The sequence below is a fragment of the Rhinolophus ferrumequinum genome, chromosome 15, assembly GCF_004115265.2.
Source record: "Rhinolophus ferrumequinum isolate MPI-CBG mRhiFer1 chromosome 15, mRhiFer1_v1.p, whole genome shotgun sequence".
Classification (NCBI taxonomy): domain Eukaryota; kingdom Metazoa; phylum Chordata; class Mammalia; order Chiroptera; family Rhinolophidae; genus Rhinolophus; species Rhinolophus ferrumequinum.
Window position 1 is genome coordinate 18,799,488 of NC_046298.1, and position 22,594 is coordinate 18,822,081.

Genomic DNA, 22,594 nt, shown 5'->3' on the forward strand with positions numbered 1-22,594 from the left:
TAACCAAAGGATCAAACTTAACATCTCCAATAGGACAACCGTGCTGGTGTGTGTAACAGGTATCACGAGTACGAGTACAACGTAATCTATATAGTAGTAATCTTGACAAAAATATTTGGTGTGAATCTAATCATAAGGAAATAATCAGAAAAGTGCAGAATTTGGCCCATTGTAGAAGACAGCTGGTAGAAGTCTTTCAAAATCAATTTTAATGGAAAAAAAGAATAAACAAAGAACGAAAAAACAAAAACAAAATAACTAAAAGGAAAAAAGAAAGCAAAAATCATTGTCATGGAAAAAGAAGGGATAGTATTCTAGATTTTAAAAGGTGAAGGAGACAAAAACCAAATGTAATTTGTTCATCTTGATTGGGCCCTGAGTTGGGGCAAAAAACAGCTATAAAAACATATTTGGAACAAGTGGGGAAATTTGGGTATGGAATGAATATCAAATGATAGAGGAATTCTTTTAGGTAAAATAATGGTGGTGTGGTTAGGTGAGAGAATGTCCTTATTCTTAGGAGTTGTATTCTGAAAGTATTTAGGGCTGATCTGTCATGATGTTTACAATTTTCTTTCAAATAATTTACAAGAAAAAGATAGTTTACAAGAAAAAAATAGTTTACACACATACAAACATTGACATAAATACCACATATTTATATCCCAGGCTGTGCAATAGGGTAGCCACTCTAGCACCATAGAACTATTTACATTAAAAGTAAATGACATAAAATTTACAATTCAAATCTTCAGTCACATTAGCCATCTTTAAAGTGCTCAGTAGCTACATGTACTCACTCGTATGTGATGGCAAAGCCTTGGACAGCACTGGCACACATTTTCATTATCACGGAAGTTCTCTTGAATCACACTGATATAAACACACACATGGAGCTGAAAAAAAGCAAGTGTGGCAAAATGATAACAATTGGCGAAGAGCATACAATTTTTTATGCTATTCTTTCAACTTTTCTATGAATTGGGAACTTACTTCAAAATATGACTATTAAGTGCAACATGTGATCTTAGATTGGGTCCTGGACCAGAAAACATTTTCTTTTCTTTTTTGCTATAGTGGACAGCAATAGGACAATTTGAATTTGAATAAGTTCTGTACATTGGATAATAGTATTAAAAATGTTACATTTCCCGATGTTGATAATTATACTGTGGTTATATTAGAAAATGTCTTTGTTCTTAAAAATGCACACTGAAGTATTTAGGAGTAAAGGGGCACAGCATCTACAACTCAACTCCCAAAGTTGCAGGGGAAAAAATGTGTATGTGTATGAGAGAAAATTGGGAGAGAAAGAATAATAAGGCAAATATTGTAAAAAGTTAATATTTGGTGATACTGGGTGAGGGGTTTATAGGAATTCTTTGTATTATTCTTGCAAATTTTCTAAAAACTTTGCTGAAATTATGTCAAAATAAAAAAGGGAAAAGGAAAAGGAAAAAAGAAAAAAACCTATGGAATAAAGTTAGAGGAAGAAAAGGAATTTCAAAGAATTGCTGGTGAGCTGTGAGACGTGCTTCTAGGCTTAGCTCTGGCTCTGCTCTCCAGGATTTTGGATATGTTATTTCACCGGTGGATCTTAGTTGGATATTTATTAAATAAAGGGTTTGAACTTGTTGACTGCAAAGAAACTGTGTAGCTTAACATTATAGAACCCTCATTATAACTAGTCCATATATATAGTATATAAAATCTTTTTTTTTTTTTAAGTGAAGGGCCTGCATGCAGAGCTACCATCACCCCACCAGGTGGCCTCAGTTAACCTTGGTTTTTATGTAAAGTATTAAATTTTTCTACTCTGAGCCATATTTCCCAGCACCACGACCTTTTTTCCCCTGGTACCATCCCCTGTTGCTCCTGAATCTTAGCCACAACTTTTGTTGTTGTTCTTTGACTTTCTCTTTACTGTTCTTTTGGGCTGGGAGAAGATAGGTATTGTTAGCAACAGTCCAGAGGTGGGTTTGCTCTTTGCCAAATTGTGGACCCTTATAGGACTGTCACCTCTCAGAAGGGCCTGGGAGGGAGAGGTTTGCTAACTCTGGACAGAGGGGAGCACAGGCTAGGACCATCTTGCTGTCATGGGTAAGGCAAATGGGCCAATCATATGCTCTGATTTGGGGCGTAGGATAGAAGACATCTGGATGTGTTTCATCCATGGCTAATCTAAGCTCTAAGAGGGGCTGGTCTAGTCCCGGGTGGCTCCTTGCGTAGCTTGTGCTGTCTGAGTCCCTGGCTTGCCGGTGCCAGGTGAATATCAGAAATGCTGCCTGCCACATGAAGGATGTGACACAGAAGAGGAAATGCCGATGAGTAACAAGCCCGCGGAAAAATAGTCTATCTCCCTAGTAATTGAAGAAATGCATTAGGGCAAATAAACAAAGTCTGGTAATGGCAGACAGCATGGTGTGGAGTCGGGCAGCCTTGGTGCACACCCTGGCTTGAAGCAGCCTGGCTGTGTAGCCTGGGGCAATGAGCTGGCTTTCCCAAACCTGTTTCCTCCTGGGTGAAACTGGAGTGGTGATATACTCCCTGCCTCATGGGTTTGTTGTCAGGATTCAGTTAGATAACGTGTGCTTAGTACTCATATAATGTTTTGTAATTAGTGCTCATTAAATCTTAGCTATTTATACTTTTTTTTTTTTACCAATATGATTTGCAAAGAGTGAAAATCGTAGTACTCAGTGCTATATGCATTGTATGGGGTGAAATGGATATATTTCTACAGTGCTTATGGGTCTCTACATGGGTTTACCTTTTTGAAAAGGAATTAAACAGTTTTAAGAACTTTAAAAAATGTTCATATTCTTTGGAAGAATACTCAGAAATGTATGCAAATATATACATTCATGGTGATTTTCCCACAGTAAGAAATTGGAAGCAATCTATTCATCGGTGAAAGAATAGTTAACTAAATTATGGCATATCCTTCTAATGGGTTTATATTGCAGCCTTTTAAAATAGATTTTAGGGGAGAAGAATTTTTAAAGCATTGGGGACATAAAAAATGAAAGTCTAGAAAGTCTGGATTTACCAACATTTTATTTTTAGATTAGGAGTGATTTTTGTTTCTTATGCTTTATATATATATTTTTATATCTTCACATTTACAAAAATAAGTTTTCTTAGAATCAGGAAAAAACAAAATTTGTGTTTTAAGAAACAGCAAAAAAGAGTGAAACCATCTGCCACAGGGGGGCAGCTGGGAGCCCCTCTGACTCAACCTTGACTTTTTCTTTCCTTCCTGTCCAGTGGTGTCAGCAAAGCCCAAGGTACATAATCGCCAACCTCGAATTAACTCGTTTGTGGAAGTGGCAGTAGATGGACTCCCCAGTGAGACCAAGAAGACTGGGAAGCGAATTGGGAGCTCCGAGCTGCTCTGGAATGAGATCATCATTTTGTAAGAGAAAGTCCCTTCTCTTTGAATGCAGTAACACGGGGGAAAGAGAGAAGGCGCTCCAAGGGGCTTGTAGGAGATGCAGGATTCCTGAGGAGCCTCTAACTCTTCTGTCTTTGGTACCCGAGGCACTTTCTTTAGGCATTTCCACATCATTGAGCTCACAGTGTTCATTATTAGCTAGGTGGTTACAGGGTCAGCTTTGTGGGGGAAAGGGGACGTGTGAGTGTCTTCCTGTTTGGGGTTTTTCCCCCTTCTCAGATGTCAACAGTATAGTTTTTTGGTTTTCTTCTAAGTGATAGGAGAGACTGTACTGCTTGGATGTGATGCATCAAGTATTTGTTTTCCAGGAATGTCACTGCCCAGAGTCATTTAGATTTGAAAGTCTGGAGCTGCCATACCTTGAGAAATGAGCTGCTAGGCACTGCCTCTGTCAACCTCTCCAATGTCCTGAAGAACAATGGGGGCAAAAGTACGTATGATGAAGAGGGGGCTCACGGCATTCATTTGTGGGGGAGGGGAGAAGGATTTGGAGGCATGGATTTCTCTCAACATGGCAGATTAACCTGGTGATGTCGTTTCCTCCAGGACCAGGGGCTGCAGTGACTGCCTCCCATGGATGCTGTCCGTCCGTGGAGTTTTAGGAAGGCTGGGCACTTCTCTCTGCCTCCACTAGGGAATTCAGTCCCTTTTGTCCAGGGGTGGGATACAGTGCTGTGTCCCTTTGATCCTCCTTCAGGGGTCAGTGCTTTCCCTCTGCCCCTCTTTATTCCCAATCCAGGAAATGTGTGACATGTAGAATCAAACTGTCAAATGCCTCTAGTCTACCTCGTTACTTTCCTAGTCTGAGTCCTGGAACAGAACAAAGGAGTTGCGCGCGCGCACTTGTGTGTGTTTGTGTGTGTGTGTGTGTAAGAGAGATGGTGTTACAAGTAGTGTCCTGTGCTTAGTAGGCACTCAATAAACATTTACTGGATGTTGGAATGTCATGGAAGCTGTTATGATTATTCAGGATGCCTCCGCTGCAGGGAAATCTAAACCCTAACGTCTATTTATTGTTGTTTGTGGTCAGTGGCATAACCGTGGCTGCGGTATCTGGACCCTCCCTCATAAAGCCTCTATTCAGAGCAGTACCATATGTGGTGAGGGAATGCTGCAGAAAGAAAGGCTCCTTTTTCTCTTGCAGTCAGCTGTCTAGAAAATATTTTCTGAAAGTGGATTTAGCTTAAGAGAGATGTGGGGTTGGGAGTGTTGAGTCCCAGGGAGAGCGCTACATTGATTCGAGCCTTTTCTTTCTGAGCCTGTTCTTTCTGATGGGCCACTCAAGAAGTATTTGAGGCTGTCCTGGTCTTTTCCTTTCTGCTGGGCGCACAGATGTGGTGAACCCACCCTGGCCTTGGGAATTGCGTCAAACCAGGCCTATGCTTCTATTTTAATCTGCAGGGTATGATGCTTTATCTTCTGAGTTGGTCTTTATTTTCCCAAAGCCTTGCATGATTTGGTTCTCAAGGAGGATTACATTTATTGTGTCATTTGGAAATATACATGTGGACATTATTCTCACATTAGGATCAGCAGCCAACATGAGCATCTTTTCTTTCCTTCTTCATTTGTCCAGTCAACAGACTTTTGCTTTTGATTGTAAAAGTGATTGTAGAAAAACTGGAAACTACAGGAAAGCACACAGACGCACTAAGAAAATAAAATTCTCCTGTAAGCACAGCACCTAGTGATAATTATTAACATTTTGGTATTACTCTTCTGAGCTTTATTCCTGTGTGTACATAGTACATATTAATATTTAAGACACCAATGAAACAAAATTGAGATCATACATGAACATATTATTTTGCAACATGCCTTTTTCTCTTTAAAATGTGTGTTTATTTTTAATTGTTAAAAAATAACATCGAATTTACCATCTTAAGCGTTTTTAAGTGTCCAGTTCAGTGGCATTAAATATATTCGCATTGTCAATGTAACCATCACCACCATTCATCTCCACAACCTTTTCATCTTCCCACACTTAGACTGTGTGCCTATTAAACTATAAGTCCCCTCTGCCTCAGTTCCCTCAATCCCCCCCATCATTCTACTTTCTGTTTCTATGAGTCTGACTACTCTAGGAGCCTCCATATGATACCTAGCAGAATCATACAGTATTTGCCCTTTCGTGACTGGCTTATTTCATTCAGCATAATGTCCTCAAAGCTCAGTCACATGTCAGAATCTCCTTTGGATTTTATTGTTTTCCCCTTCCCCACTTCCGTCCCCCAGTTGTTCTCAGTCTAGTTGTGGAGGACGCAGCTCACTGGCCTATGTTGGTATTATGAGCCTTGTGCTCTACCCAGCTGAGCCAGTCGGTCGCTGGCCGCCAGCTGGCCGCTCACGGCAGCTCTCGCCAGCTGCCGGCTGCTCACGCTGGTCACCGGTTGCTCATAACAGCCCAGCTCCAGGTGGAGCCATTGTTCTCAATCTAGCTGTAGAAGGCCCAGCTCACTGGCCCATGTGGGAATCGAATCGGCTTCCTTGGTGTTAGGAGCACAGCTCTCCAACCACCTGAGCCACCCAGCCACCCCAGAATCTCCTCCTTACAAGCTGGGTAATATACCATTGTATGAATATACCGTATTTTGTTCATGTCTTCATCCATTCAAGGACAGTTGAGTTGCTTCCACCTTTTGCCTATTTACATAGTGCTGTTATGAACATGGGTGTACAAATATCTTTTCGAGTCCCTGCTTTCAATTCTTTTGGGTAAATTCCCAGGAGTAGAACTGCTGGATCGTGCGGTAATTCTAGTTTCAATTTTTTGAGGAATCACCATACTGCTTTCCATAGCTGCTGCGCCATAAGATATATCAATATAGCCTTAATTATTCTTCCAAAATTCAGATTTTGATGACTGCCTGGTAGTAGTCTATCAGATGGCTGTGTGAAAAACTAAGGTTGAACATTTGGGTAGTTTTCAGTATTTCACAGTCACAGTGCTATGCCAGACTTGAATGTTTTTAAATCTTTATGCCCATTTTTGAAAATTTACTTGAGGTAAATTATTGAACATGGACTTGCTGGGTTTAAACATTTTGCAAGGATTTTGACACTATTTCCTGCTTACCCGCCAGAAAAGTTATACTAATTTACCCTTCTATCAGCAGTAGCCAAAATTGCTGGTTTCTATTGCATCTTGGCATTTATTGGATTTATTTGTAAAAAAAAAAAAAAAAGAAAGAAAGGTATATATTTTTTGCCTATTTGTTAATTAACATTATACTAGATTCACCTCATCTCTTTCTTTTTTGGCTGTGTTAAAGTAAATTACAGATATCTCAGCATTCTATCCTAGGTTCTTTAATATGCATCTCATAAAAAAGGGACATTTTCTTATATAATTACTATACCTAGAATATTAACATGAATTCCTTATTATCACCTATTATCCACTTCATATTCAGTTGTACAATTCATCTCAAAGTATTGTTTTAAAGTTGGTTTGCTTGAATCTGGATTTGGGCAAGTTCCTCTCATTGCATTTGTTTGTTATGTCTCTAAAGTCCCCCTCCTCCACTCTACTTTTTTTTATGCTGTGATTTATTGAAGGAGATTTAGGTTTTTTTTAAGTATGTTTATTGCCTTATCTTTTGCTCATTTTTATATTGAAGTGTGCGTTTTTCTCTTTCGGTTTTAAAGGAACTCTTTATGTGCTAAGGCAATTATTCTTTGTCTTGTAATTTGTAAATGTTTTTCTAGTTTTTCGTTTGCATTTTAATTCTGTAGGTTTTCTTTTTGCCAAAACAGATGTTTTAAACTTTCTGTAGTCGAATCTGCCCTTTGTATTTTTAGCTTTTTCTTTTATACTTTAAAAGGCTTTCCCTATTCTGAGATCAGGTAAATAGTCACCTCTATTTTTTCCGGTTTGTTATGATATTATTTTTTTTCACATTTCATTCGTTTTTTAAATTTTTTTATTAGTTTATATAATTCCTTTATTATATACTAAATTCTTATATATGTAGGTATTTCTGATTTGATGCAACGTATGTATTCCTGAAAAACCTCTCATTCAACACTAAAAATAACAGGAATTATGAGGAAAATTGGTTTAGAGGTTAGCCACTAAAAACCTACTCTACTTTGTAACAAACTCATTACAATTGTCATAAACTTTTTAGCATAGTTAAACCTTCACTGGCATGTCTACCTATTGTCATAGGCACTCCATCATTTATAGCTGTAAACCTCAGGGCTTTTAGAGATAGATCTTCAGGGAAATTTACTACAATAGAGACAAAATTTTATCAAAATTAAAATCTGATACAATTCTTTTTCTTTTTTTTTTAAATTAAAGTTCATTGGGGTGACAATTGTTAGTAAAGTTACATAGATTGCAGGTGTACAATTCTGTATTACATCATCTATAAATCCCATTGTGTGTTCACCACCCAAAGTCAGTTCTCCTTCCATCACCATATATTTGACATTTAATTCTTCATCCAAATAAATTTATTTTTTGTGCACAGTGTGAGTAATTAAATTAAATCCAATTTAATTTTTCCCAAATAGTTAACTGATTGCTTTAGTATTACTTATTGAATAATCCCCAGTCTATTTCCCCAATGATTTGAATTGCTACCTTCAGCTTATTAAAAACATATGTATACTTGGGTCTGTTTGGGGACTTTCCATTTTATTTGTTGTTTTATGAGCCTTTTCAAATCACTCTGTCTTAGTTATGTTATGTTATAATATGTTTTAATATCTAAACGTTCAGGTTTCTCTTTTCAAGATCTTCCTCTCTCTTTTCTTTGCATATGTGACATCATCACATAAACTAAATTATTTTGTCAGGTTCTCCTCTCCTACTTCCTCTCCTCAATCAAATCCCTTGAAATTTTACTAGAATCCTATCATATGTAAGGTTCCCTTATGGAGAATTTCTATACTGATTCTTCCTACTCAGGAACATGGAATGTCTCCAACTTGATTCAAATCATTTTGAAGTTACCTTTAGATAGACTTTTAATTTTTTTAAATTAAATTTATTGGGGTGACATTGGTTAGTAAAATTAATATAGGTTTCAAGTGTATATTTTTATAATGTATCATCTATATATTGCATTGTTCTTAATATTATTTTCAGTGGAATCTTTTCCTGTTATGTCTTCTAACCTAGTGTTGTTAGTATACGACTATTAGTTTTTGCATTTTCTTTTATCTGTCAGTTACTGAATTCTTAGTATAGGTTTAAACAGTTACTTTTGGATTTTCGTGGTAGACATTGACGTGGTTTCTAAGATTGATGATTTTGTTCATCTTAGGAGATAACTATACTTTTTTTCTTGTTAGTTTTTTTGCGTACGGTTTCCTGTTTTAGTGGTGATGGAGTGGGTATCCTGCCCTGTCTAATATGCTTCTAGTGACTGTCCTCTGAGTCTAAGGTTAGGTTTTAGTAACTGTCTTCTTTGTTTATTAATGGTTTTTTTGTTGTTTTTGTTTTTAAGTCAGGAAGCGTGTTGAATTTTTAGCAAATATCTTTTAAACAGCCATTGGGATAATTATATTATTTTTCTTCTCTTAATTTGTTATATTAATTTACTAATAGTAACAATCTTAGAATTTCTAGAATACACGTAATTGCTCATGGTGGATTATTTCTTGAAAGTTTTGTTAGATCTGCTTGTTAATATTTTATTTGGGGGTTTTCCATCTATATTCATAAGTGACGTTTGTCTGTAGTTTTGTACTATTTTTGTCAGCTTTGGAATCGAGGCTAAGCTAATTTTATACAGTAAGTTGAAGCGCTTTCCAACTTTGGGAACAGACTGTATAACATGGGAATTATCTGTTCCATGAGTACAGGAAAGAGCTCACCCATAAAACCAACTGGGTCTGGCAGCTTTCTTTGAAATAATTCTTTGATGACTTTCTCAGTATTTTTCCCCATAATGATTGGTTTGTTCAACTTTTCTGATTCATCTTGTGTCAATTTTGTTAATTCATATTTTCTGAGAAAATTGAGATGTTTGAATTTATTAGTATACAGATTTTAAATGGTATTCTCATTTAAAAAGAGTTTCTAAGTTTTGTCACTTAAAATTTTTAGTATTTATGTGTTTTTTCCCCAATTTTTTTGACTAGCATAAACATTTTTGTTGGTTTTTAACTTATTTTTCACGGACAACTCCTTCGATGCATTTATCAATTATAGCATATTTTCTAATATTAATTTCCATTCTAAACTTAATATTATTTTTGTCACTATTTACACTTAGATCCGTTATATATACTAATTTATTCAATCACTAAGTCATTTATAGCTTTTGAGTTGAAAGCTTAGTGTATTTTTGTCCTTGTTTAATAATGAAAACAATGTTGCTTTGAACTTATCTTTGATTTCTTTCCCCCCTTGGATATTCATTTTTTTTTCCTTTCAAAGAAAAGTACGCGAATCTTATGTGATACATAGTTCAATTAATTTTTATATATGTTCGCATCTGTGTAATCACCACTCAATCAAGATAGAGAAAGTTTCCAGAGCCCCAGAAAGTTCCCCATGTCTCTTCTACTTAATATCCCTTTCTCCCATCCCGAGATAGCCACTATTCTGATTTCTATTGCTATTGATTAGATTTTGCCTATTCTTGAATTTTGTATTAATGAAATCATATACGTAATGAAATCATATACATCTTTTTTCTGGCCCATCATCATATCTGTGAGATTCATCCATGCTTTCACATGTAACAATAGTTTGTTGTTTTTACTGGGGTGTAGTAGTGTAGCATATAAATATGCTACGACTTGTCTGTTCTCCTGTTGGTAGGCATTTGTATTGTTTCCAGTTTTTGGCCATCATGAGCAAAGCGGCTATGAACATTATACATGTATTTTCGAGGGCACCACATGCATTCTATTGAGTATATTCACATGCAGGGGCCTTGATTCATAGGGTGTGTGTTTAGCTTTAGTACATACGGTATAACAGTTTTCTGGTGGTGAACCAATTGGTCATCCCATACATTCCGCTGTATCCTAATTGTAGTTGCTGTTGTGATTTTCTCTTTAAGCCCAGAATGATTTAGGAGGATGTTTTCTGTTTCCCAGGGCTTCTGTTGTTTATGGCAGTGGCTGTAGCTCCTGCTGCTCTTGTTGACACCAGCCTTTGCATTTTGAGTGTGTGGCTGGGAAGGGTAGGAAAGCACATCGGATCTGAATGTGATGGAAAATGTGAGTTTTAATAGGGCAGTGGGCTGCTTTTTCTGAGAAGAACAAATCTTCGAGGATGACAGTGGCATAGCTGATATACATAATATTCCAGCCACGTTTCATGAAGCCTTCTGTTTAGATTTGTTTCTGGTGATTACAAATCTGTCATATAGAGAAATGCTTAAGAACATGTAGACTCTGGAGTCAGACTTCGTTACCTGGGTTTGAATCCTGATTCCACCAGCTTTGTGACATCGGACCTCTGTGCTTCTGTTTCTACTTCTGTAAAATGTTGTTTTGAGATTAAATGAGCTAACAGCAGAACAGGTACACATGTAAGTACTATATAAGTAGTAATAGTAGTAGTAGTTATTCTGTCCCCTCTGATACTTGTCTTTCCAAAGATTCGGAGGTTCAAATCCCAGAGATGGACAACAGAGACCCCGTTTCCTGATTTGGGACCTCCTTGTCTAAATGGGAGGCAGCCCTGAGGTTGTTCCAAGAGAGAATTCTAAGACTGGACAAATGCAAAAGCTCTGCGGTTGTGGAGTGGGGAGGTTGACAGTAACGTGGGACATTTCAGCACCATGGTCCTGACGTCTGCCCTCCTCAGGGAGCTGCTGGGCTGGAAGTGTTCCCAGAGGGGCGTCTAAGTATTAATATGGTTACGTAGGGTCGTTGGTCACAGTATGTTAGGTGACTCCTCTCACTGGGGCCTGGTCTTCCACTTTTCCTGGGAAAGGGTCTGATGGGTAGCAGTTCTCCTACCTGGTCTTTTTCTGCTCCATGAGACATAATCGCTTCTTTCATTTGCTCCCTTGTTTTCCCCTGGCAGACTTGAAAGTTGACTGGGAAACTCAGCTGGTGTCTTATGCCTTCCCCTAGCAGTGGAGTGCTGTGGTGGAGGGTTTTACTTAAGTATTGCAGTTGCATAATGGTCAGCCTTGGCCAGCTTTCTGAGGGGACACCAACCTGGTTGTGGCTGCAAAGAAGACTTGACTAAAAGTGCCGGTTTGGTTCGTAAGGCCAGTTCTAGTCATCTCTGTATGGAAGCCAGATTTTGAGATTGAATATTGATTTTTAAAAACTTTTTTGTAAGAGGAATTTTCAAACATAATCCCCACCCTGACAGCTTCAGTAGTTATCAGTATGTTTCATCTGTACCCACCCACTGGATGATCTTAATTTCTTTCTAAAATGGCATGGGTGGCCGGTTAGCTCAGTTGGTAAGAGTGCGGTGCTGGTAGCACCAAGGTTGCTGGTTTGATCCCTGCATGGGCCACTATGAGATGCACCCTCCTTTAAAAAAAAAAAAAAAAAAAAAATTGGTAGCAGGTAGGGTCCAAGGCTCAATTTTCTCTTGCAGCGCTTCTCTTCTGCAGCTGGCCTCATTCCCACTGCAGACCTTGGCACAACCAGGATGTCCTCCTTTCGAAGGAGGGAAATAAATGTAGCTTGAAGTAGATTTTTTAAAAAAACTTCTTTATTTTAAAATAATTTCAAAGTCAGAGAAAAGTTACAAGAATAGCTCAAAAACCTCCCTTATACTCTTCATCCAACTGTTAATGTTTCGATTCATTTGCTTTAACATTGTCTCTATCTATATATACTTTTCTGAATCATTTTAGAGTAAATGACAAACCTTGTACTTCTTTATCCTTAAAGACTTATCTATTTCCTAAAAAGGAGACTATCTTCTTACTTAACCCCTGTACAATAAACCAAATCAAGAAATTGAACATTTTTACAATGTTGTTAACTAGTTCAGATTTTCGAGTTGTTGCAGGCATGCACGTAAAGTGAATTGCCCCCCTGGTTCAGGATTCCATTCAGGATTGTGCATTGCATTTAGTTGCCATGTCTCCTTAAATCTGGGACCAGTTCCTCAGCCTGGTTTTATCTTCCATGACATTGTCATTGTTGAAGAGTACAGGCCAGTCTTTCTGTAGACTCTCCTTACTTTGGCTTTGTCTGATGTTTTCTCAGGCTGAGATTCAGGGTATGCATTTTTTTCCCAGGAACACTCCAGAAGTGGTGTTGCACTTGTTTCATTATTGATGACGTTAATTTCGATCATGTGGTTAAGGTCGTGTCTGCCAGGTTTCTCCACTGTAAAATTACCATTTTCTCATTTTAGCTGAAGAGTAATTGATGGGGAGATACTTTGAGACTATGTACATATCTGTTCCTCATCATAACTTCACTTATTAGTTTTTGCATTCCTTAATGTTCATTAATGATTTTTTAAAAACTTTTATTTACTTAAGTGTGTTTTTCCACGACCCATCAGCTTCAAGTCAAGTAGTTGTTCCAATCTAGTTGTGGAGGGTACAGCTCACAGTGGCCCATGTGGGAATTGAACTGGCAACCTTGTTGTTAAGAGCATCGTGTTCTAACCAACTGAGCAAACTGGCCGCCCTCATTAATGATTTTTGTCTGAATTAGTTATTACTGTGATGTTGCAAAGAATATTTTCCCCAACTGTATCACTCCTTTTACATTTATAAATTGGCATTCTATTACAAGAAAGGGCTTCTCCTATTCCTTTAGGTATGCATGTGTTATCAGTCTCAATTCATGGATTCTTATTCAGTTGGTTATCGTTTATTACTGCCATTATTTTGACATTCAAATTATCCTTGGTTTGTCCAGTGGGTGCCTCTTCAAGCTCGCTCCTGTATTCTTTTGACATGTCCTATCATATTTTTCACCCCAACATAATCTAATATAGATTGAACTTACTATATGATACAGGTAGCATTTAAACTCAAGGTGAACAATGGCATTAGGACCATGAGCTAAACCAGTGGTTTTCAAAGTGTGGTTCCCAGGCCAGCAGCATGCGCATTACCTGGAAACATGTCAGAATTGTGAATTCTGAGGCCTTATCCTAGACCTGCAGAATCAGAACTCAGGGCCCAGCAACCTGGGTTTTATCAAACCCTAGGAGAGTGTGATGCACACTCAAGTCTGAGAACCACTAAGCTACCACTTGGGAAGAAAATAAAGTTAGATACCTTTGTTACAACGATACACATGATGGTTTTCTCTTTTTAATTTTTTAACCCTTTAACCCTTTACTCAGTCTGGAGTTTATTTTGGTAAATGATGTAGGATAAGGATCTAGTTGTATTTTTTCCTAATGGGTTTTACACATTCTCACTGTTCTCAATGGAGGGAGTGTCAACATCAGGATGGGTGTATCTATTCTCACTGCTCTTTTTCTTCAAAACTTTCTTGGCTCTTGAGCCTTCATTTTTCCTGACAGACTTTATATATATGCACATGTACACACACACACACACACACACACACACATACACACACACCTATTTTTATGTCTCTATATTAAACATCATGAGCTCATACCAAACCTTCCAATTCTAATCCAACTCCACAGGGTCCTCCCTAACCTTCCTCTATTCCGTGTGAGAACCCTGCCTCTTATCACCCATCTCATCACTCATTTCCTCAGTTCTACAATGCGCAGGAGGAGGTTGAGAATTGCTGTACCCAACCACTGAGATAAATGAAGTCGACTTCGAAAAGCTCCTTGTTTATGCTCTCCATTTTCTATGTATGTCTCTTTTCTTTCCCCAGGTGTGTCTCCCAGATTTTTAAAAAAAAGCAAGCAAGCAAACAAACAGCTCCCTATTGATTTAAAACTCTTATAAGTAGAGTTGTTATGGCACTTTCCAAGAACAGATAGGCCAGTCATGAGAGGTGCACCACCTCCCTCCCTCTTCCATAAGAATGGAGCGTTCTGGTGGGTGGGCTGTGCATCTCAAGGAGGCATGCCTGACAGACAGTGTGTGCTTTTATTTTAAAGTAAACACAGTGCTGTTTTTCCAGTTTTTCAACTGAAAGTTGAATAAAACCACTGATTCTTGGAACTTGAGTCAGAGGGAGAAGAGGGAAAATGAAAAAAAAAATGCTCTACAGTTAAAAACAATTTTAAATTTAAATATGGAAAATTGTTCACTGTTTCTTCAGATGAGGAGGAGGTAAGCAAGGGACAAGTAAAAGGCAGTATGTGACAATCCTGTAAGCTGGCAGGGAGATGCTGCCATGTTTCCCCGAAAATAAGGCCTAGCCGGACCATCAGCTCTAATGCGCCTTATGGAGCAAAACTTAATATAAAACCCGGTATTATATTATATTATATTATACTGTATTCTTTTATTTCATACCTGGTCTTATAGTAAAATAAGACTGGGTCTTATATTAATTTTTGCTCCAAAAGACGCATTAGAGCTGATGGTCCGGCTAGGTCTTATTTTCGGGGAAACACAGTATGTAGGACATAGCTACAAACTCCAGTGCTGATGGTAGAAATAGGCCTGATGGTAGAAATGGCTAACCCAGTCTTGAAGAGCCAATTAGCTATTTTTATGAACCTGGTAAAATGCAAGACCTGGTGATTTCAGTCTTGTGGAATGCTCACAGGAAATTTCTGAGAGATTTTCTCTTGTTCCCCAAATTGAAAATATCATTTTTTTCATTATAAGAGTAACCCAATGCTCCTAAAATTGAAAATATTATTGCTGTTTTTTCTATTATTCTATGCTTATTAAAAAAAGACAAAATTATTCTGAGTGCTTCATTGACTTCTTGATACATATATGTGTATATATATACACATACACATATGTATGCAAATATATATATGTATATGTAAATAAATTTATTCAATCCTCCTGTGTACCTATGAGATAGATTGTATCGCCAACCTCTTTGCTGAGGAAATGCTGGCACATGTTATGTAACTTGCCCAAGGCCATGCAGTAGGTGGTGGCAGAGCTGGGTTTTAACCCAGGCCTTTTGGTCACAGAGCTTTTGCCTATAACCTCTGCATATGCTGCTTTCCAATGAAGGAGAAAGTTAAAATCACTTGAACTTCTATTATTCAGAGCTAACCCTGTTTATATTTTGTTATATATCCACTAAACTTTTTGGGTATATAAATCATGTAGGTATGTATGTGTGTATATATATAACTTTTTTTTTTCCAAAGTGGAAACTCACTACACATATTGCTTTGTAACTTGCTTTTTCTCACCCAATTTTTTTCTACCTCAATGAAACTAGATCATTTTTAATAGCTGCAATAGCATTTTTTTTTTTTTTTGGAACGAATGCACTGTAGTATAACCAGTCTTTTATTGTTGGCCATTTCTATTTCTTTGCTATTATAAGCAAGACTTTTTTAAAAAAATTAAATTTATTGGTGTAACATTGGTTAATAACATTACATAAGTTTCAGGTGTACAGTTTTTAATACATCATCTGTGTATTGCACTGTATGCTCACCACCCAAAGTTTAGTCTCCTTCTGTCACGATATATTTGGCCCCTTTTACCTTCTTCATCCACTGCCTACCCCCCTTCTCCTCTGGTAATCGCCATTCTGTTGTCTGTGCCTAGACTTTGTTTTGTTTGTTCGTTTGTTGCTTTCTATTTTATATCCCACATATGAGTGAAATCATATGGTTCTTGCCTTTTTCCATTTGATTTATTTCACTTAACATTGTACTCTCAAGATACATCAGTGTTGTTGCAAGTGGCAACAATATTTTATCTTTGTTGTGGCCGAGTTGTATTCCATTATATATATGTACCACATCTTCTTTATCCAGTCATCCATGGAAGGACATTTAGGTTGTTTCCATGTCTTGGCTATTGTGAATAATGCTGCAGTGAACATAGGGGTGTATATATCTTTACGAATAAGTGTTTTCAAAATTTTGGGGTAGAATCCCAGAAGATAATTGCTGAGTCATATGGTAGCTCTATTCTTAATTTTTTGCGGAACCTTCATACTATTCTCCATAGAGGCTGCACCAATTTACATTCCCATCAGCAGTGTATGAGGGTTCCTCTTTCCCCACAACCTCTATAACATTAGTTATTTCTTATCTTACTGATAATAGCCATTCTAACAGGTGAGAGGTGGTATCTCATTGTGGTTTTGATTTGCATTTCCCTAATAACTAGTGAGGTTGAACATCTTTTCATATATTTGTTGGCAATCTGTCTTCTTGGAAAATGTATCTGTTCAGGTCCTCTGCCCATTTTTAAACTGGATTGTTTGTTTTTTTGTTGTTGAGTTGTGTGAGTTCTTTATATATTTTGAATATTAGCCCTTTCTTAGAGGTGCCGTTTGCAAATATCTTCACTCATTTAGTTGATTGCCTTTTTGTTTTGTTGATGGTTTCTCTTGCTGTGCAGAAGCTTTTTAGTTTGCTGTAGTTCCATTTATTTATTTTGCTTTTACTTCCCTTGCCTTTGGGGTCAAGTTCACAAAACCTCTCTGAGACCAAGCTCCATAAATTCTTATAAAGATATCTTCGCGCTCCTCTTTTCTTCTTAGGGTAGTAAATTTTTAGGCATGCAATTGCCGGGTCAAAAGGCAGGTGTGTTTCCAGTTTTTTTGGTGCCTGTGGCTTGGGTCTGCTGCAAAAACTGGTGTACCTGGTTCCTTTACGCTCAGTGGCACTGGGCATTGTCAACCTTTTAACCTCTTTTGGTCTGTTCAGAGGCAAAGAGAAATTTCTCTTTGTTATGTTAATTTGCATCTCTTTTTTTTTCCTTTTCTTCTTGAGGAACTTCAAAGTAGCCTTTTGCCCTCACTGCGCAGCTGCACTTTCCTGTACGAAGGTCACCGGTCACCTCCATGTTGCTAAATCCAGTGTTTACTTCTCATCCTCAACTCACTTGCCTTAGAGATTGGATACAACAAATCAGTCCGTCCTTAATATACATGTTTCACTTGGTTTTCAAGACCCCACACCCTACTGGTTTTCTGTCTGTCTTTCTGGTCACTCTTTTTTGTTTGTTTTTTCTTTGTGGTCGTTCTTTTCCAGTCTCCTTTGCTGATTTCCTCCTTGCCAGTTTGGAAACACTGGATCCCCCAGCTGGCTTAGTCCTGCATCCACTTGTTAATTCACACCCCTTCCTTTCAGGATCTAATCTAGCCGCATGACCTTAAAGTTGGTTTGTGCACCTCTGCTCTGCTGCGGGTCTCCCTCCGGCTTCCCCCTTCTCAGGCAATGGTGATCCTCTAGGGCCCAGACTAAAAACCATCATTTCTCCTTGACATCGCTCTTTCTGTTACAACCCACATCCAGTCTGTCAGCAGGTCCTGCCCGCATTACCTTCAAGATATGTTTGAGGGTATCACCATTTCTCACCATGACTATAGCTAATTCTGTAATGCATTATCATAGGATGATGAGACCTGCCTGTATTGTTCTTCCACCCTCTCGTGCTCTTGCGCAGGTTCTTTGCACTGGCCTTATCTTCTTCCTGAAATACTCTTCCTCATGTGTCCTCATGGCTTGCTACCTCACCCCCTCCCAATCTCCCCAGATGTCTCCTCGGTGAGGCCTTCCCTGACCATACTGTCTTTTAAAAAAGTGTACATTCAATGAATTTTTAAAAATTTACTGAGTTGTGCAATATCCCCATGAACTTTCCTATCACTGCAATAAGATCCCTCCTGCCCATTTATAGTTCATTCCGTTCCCACCCCCACCCTCTGGCAATGACTAGTCTGCTTTCTGTCTCTGTAGATTTGCCTTTTCTGGACATTTGATAAAAATGGAATCATACTATATGGCCTTGACCAACAATCTTAAATGTGACTTTTCCTTATCCAACATTTCCTATTTCCTTTCCCTGCTCTATTTTCGTTTTAGCAGTATCTCCATACAATACTATATATTTTGTTTATTTCACTTATCATCCTCTATAATGAGAATGCAAGCTCCGTGGGGGTAGGCATTGTTTGAATTTTGTTCACTCTTGTGCATCCCTCCACCCCTATTCCTGGAACACAAAGAAGACACTAATATATACATATATAAGTATTAGGTTAGTGAGGATGAACGTTTTTGCCACTCTGGGAAGCTCTGTGCCAGTCTCCAAATGTAAGCCTTTGTTTCATTTTCCCCCATCCGGTTGCAGTTACATCAGTGGCTACTGTTTTCTTGATTGGCACCACATGCCAGGTGTTGGGATTTAAAACTGTCTTTAATAGTCTCTGAAAAACTCTCTGTGTGTTGCTTTCCATCATCCTGCACCTCGGGCAGATATGGCCAAGCCAGAACCTCAAGGAATTCCCAAAGAAGCCAAAAGCTACCCCCTTGCCCCAACCCCACACCCTCAGCTTCTCAGAGTTACAGCCGGACCCAGTTCGTGGCTTCGGTGTCAGTGGAGAGCTGTTTGAAAGAAAAGGTCCTTTTAGCAAGGAGTCTCAAAAGTAAACACACAGGCCCCTACAACGAATGTTAAAACAGACCTGCTTTCTGTGTCACCGGCTGAGAGGCTGCTTTGTGAAACCTTACTGGAAGAAAAGAAAAGCTTTCTGTCAGGAATCCATTCTATACGTGGCCGACTCCGTGTAGCCTGGGGTTTACTGCTGCCTCTGGAGTGTTCCGTAAATGTATCAGCTTTGGAAGTCCTTCAACGTTGTGGGAACACATATTTTAGCAAAGAGTGATTTCACCCCTCCAAACATGAATGTAGGCCAAGGCTGTTCCCCTTTTTCTAGAGCTCTATTGTGACTTTTTGCATTTTAGTCCATAGTAGATGGTCAAGACATCTTTCCCCTTTTATTTTTGTCCTTTGTAGATGTAAGAATTTCTCAGTGTTGGACCAGTGTGTTGTGTGAGAGGAACTTTTTTGGCTTCTCTATGAGGCATTTTCATAGGCTTGTGAGACCTACCTGGAGCAGGGGAAGGGTATGAAGTTGATTCATCAGCATCACATAGGAAATTCCTTTGAGCACTGAGCTAGTGAGGTACAACGATGAACAAGACGGACAGTCCTGGAGTTTAGGGTCTAGAGAGAAAAATGGACAGATGTGAGACAGACAATGGGTGCAAACTGTTCCAGTTGTGACAGATCTGATGGAGGAAAGTGCAGGAGGCTCTGGGAGTGTATCGCTGGCGACTTCACCGAGCCTGGGGTGGTGGGATGTCAAGGAAGGCTTTCCCAAGGAAGTGACACCAGAACTCCGGAAGGATGAGAAGGAAGAAAATCATTCCAGGTTGAGGGACCAGCGTACGGGAAGCTGTGAGGCTTGGGGTATGTGTGGTGCAGTCAGGTTGCACAGAGAAGGCCCCTGGGGCCAGCCAGGCCTGGGAGTGAGAGAACTACTCAAGACTGTGACCTAAAGTGGCAGGAAGGAGGCGCTCCAGCAGCGTTGTCCAACAGAAATAGTGGGAGCCACATATGTCATTTCAAATTTTCTAGTCACCACATTTAAAAGGCAAAAACAAAAATAGTGAAATTAATTTTAATGATAGATTTTGTTTAATCCAATATATCCAAAGTGCTATTATTTTAATATATAATCAACATAAAGAAAACTATTAATGAGATCCTTTTTTTTTTTTTTTTGGTATCAGATCTCTGAAAACCCAATCATTTACGCTCATAGCACATCTCTGTTTGGGCCGGCCATTCTCCTAGTGCTCAGTGGCCACATGTGGCTTGTGGCTCCCACGTTGGACAGTGCAGGTCTAGAGGTCAAGTTGCTCAAGGAAGACTTGGGAAACTTTTCTTCCAAATTGGGTTATTGTTAGTGTATGACTGTCCTGTTCATACATTTCTAGAAACTTCTTCCATTCCCTTTGAGCCTGTCCTACAGAGGTGTCATGCCATCTCTTTGTTATAGGCATGAAATGGTGGCTTTGCACAGAGCCCAGAATTGGTGATAGGAAAATGAGACTGTTGCCTGGATATGAGCTGTTTCCTGCCCCTTGCCAAAAAAAAAAAACCAAAAAAAAAACCAACTCTGAAACATTTCATCTGGTGTTTGAGCCTCTGCTTTGCGCCAGTTATTTGAGAGTGGCTCCCGCCTGATTGCCCGTTCCAGTCTCCCACGTTCTCCCAGGGGAGATGCTGTGGCTGCTGGAATCGTATTAAGATCAAACCTCATTTATCTCATTGGAGTGTTTTATTTTCCCTTTTCCTTTGGTCTTCCAGGATTCTAGGAGTATTTTTCTTAGAATAGGAGACTTATTCTTGTAGGAGAGTAGTAGGGGAGGGAAAGTGATGCTGGACCACAATAAGAACACCACAATTACACAGCCAGTACAGTTTGTGCCACTGTTAGAAACAGAGTGGGGATTTTCACCTTAGTGTCAGGCCCGGCCTGGGTGGGGGGTGCTATTTATTACGTACAGGACAGTAAGGCATACATTTCTCAGAGTGATGTCTCTGTCTTCCCTCCCTGCTCCCCTCCCTAATTAATTAATGTTTGTTTTCACATGTATTAATGAATTCACTCTCTCAGAGGGGCACATTGCAGTCAAGGCTGAATTCACCCTGAATATGCCCCTCCCTCAATCCTAAAACTGGCCTCAATGGATAATTGTCTCTTATATATTTTAAAAGATTCGTGGAATACATTAAGTAAAAAATTAAAAGACACAACTTTTAGGTCTAGATGAAGCCAATTTTTGCATGTGTATTTTATATGTGTGTATTTGTGCTAGTGTTTGCAGGTATGATGACTTCCTACAGAGTTGTCCACAGTGAGTTATGGCGTGGGGAGGGGATTTGGAACATGCGTGTTTATGAAGAAGGTGTCATATTTTACATTTCTGTATTGTTTGAATTTCTTATAATGAGCTTGTATTTTTTTATTTAAGTTAATATTACTTACTGTGAAGATAATATTATATAGCTTAAATGATCAAAACAAATTAAAACTTTATTATGGAAAATCCTAAACAAAAATAAAAGTAGAAAGACTACTATAATGCACCATCCTGTATATTACCCGCTTTTCACAATGATCAAGCCATGTCTAGTTGTCTTTCATCTTTAGCCCCCACTTTTTTGGGGGTATGTTTGAAAGCAGGTCTTAGACATCATGTCATTTCGCTTGGAAACACTTCCATATACATGTCTAACTGATATGGAAAGTAAGAAAAAAAATGTATCGACTATGCAGATAATGGAAATTTAAAAAAAAAACGCTTTATTCATAATCTAACTCTTCAAGCACAACTATTATTTTTCCCTGGTTCGTTTATTTCTTTGCCTCTTTACATGTTTTTACAGGGTTTGAACAATAGGGTTCATTCTATAACTTCGTTTTGTTTTGTTTTTTTAACTGAGCTTTATAGTATGAATAGTTTTCCATGTTCTTGTATAGTCATCATAATTATTAATCCTAATCTTAATTGTGGCATAATATTTCACTCATCTGAAATCGTAATTTTTAAAAAGCCATTTTTTAAAGGGGAATTTTATTTTTTTTTAAGGAAGACAATATTTTATTTTATTTATTATTATTTTTTAATCCCCCCCCAACTCCAGTTCAAACCGTTGTTTCTCAGTCTAGTTGTGTGGGATGCAACTCCCTGGCCCATTCTGGTGGTATGAGCACAGCGCTCCAACCACCTGAGCCACTGGGCCGCCTTAAAGGGGAATTTTTAAAAAGCACATCTTGACCAGAAAGATTCTCTTAGTTGAGCTTCTGCATTTTGCCATTCAAAGACCATTTAAAAGGCAGTTTGTTCATTGAAAGTCTGCCTATATTGTGTTTATAAACATGGCTTTGATCCTGTACAACAGGGAGAGGTGGTGTGGTCGTGGGGTTTCCTGAGGGCAGGGAGAATGGATGAGCTGTTATGGTTGGCCTGTCTAGGAGTAGCTGTTAATGGGTGATGAGGACTTTCTCTCCCCTTGGGGAAGGGGTGCTCTATTGACAAGGCAGCAGTAAGTGATGTGAACTGACAGTTTATTCTAAAGACTTAACTTTCTCAGGTCTGTATTTCTTTCCCCTAAATTACTTTAAATTTTTAAAAAAATATGCTAGGGCTTGACAAACTGAGATTTACCGAGATAGATGAAGCCTTTAGTATCCTGCATAAAAGGGACACTCCGTTGATTCAAGAGAGACTCTTTGTCTACAGTGTACCTTATTAGAGGATGACTGTTATGAATAGCCAATTTTGAAGTG

The 22,594-nt window shown here is 38.6% G+C and overlaps 1 protein-coding gene across 3 annotated transcripts in view; it reads left to right on the plus strand.

Annotated features, from left to right (window-relative positions):
• Positions 1-22,594, plus strand: part of WWP2 (WW domain containing E3 ubiquitin protein ligase 2) — a 122,703-nt gene that overhangs the window by 20,725 nt on the left and 79,384 nt on the right. For all 3 annotated transcript variants that reach the window (XM_033128075.1, XM_033128076.1, XM_033128077.1), the window contains exons 3-4: positions 3,268-3,415; positions 3,763-3,884. In XM_033128075.1, the coding sequence (XP_032983966.1) occupies positions 3,268-3,415; positions 3,763-3,884 (270 nt within the window). The remainder of the gene's footprint in view (positions 1-3,267; positions 3,416-3,762; positions 3,885-22,594) is intronic.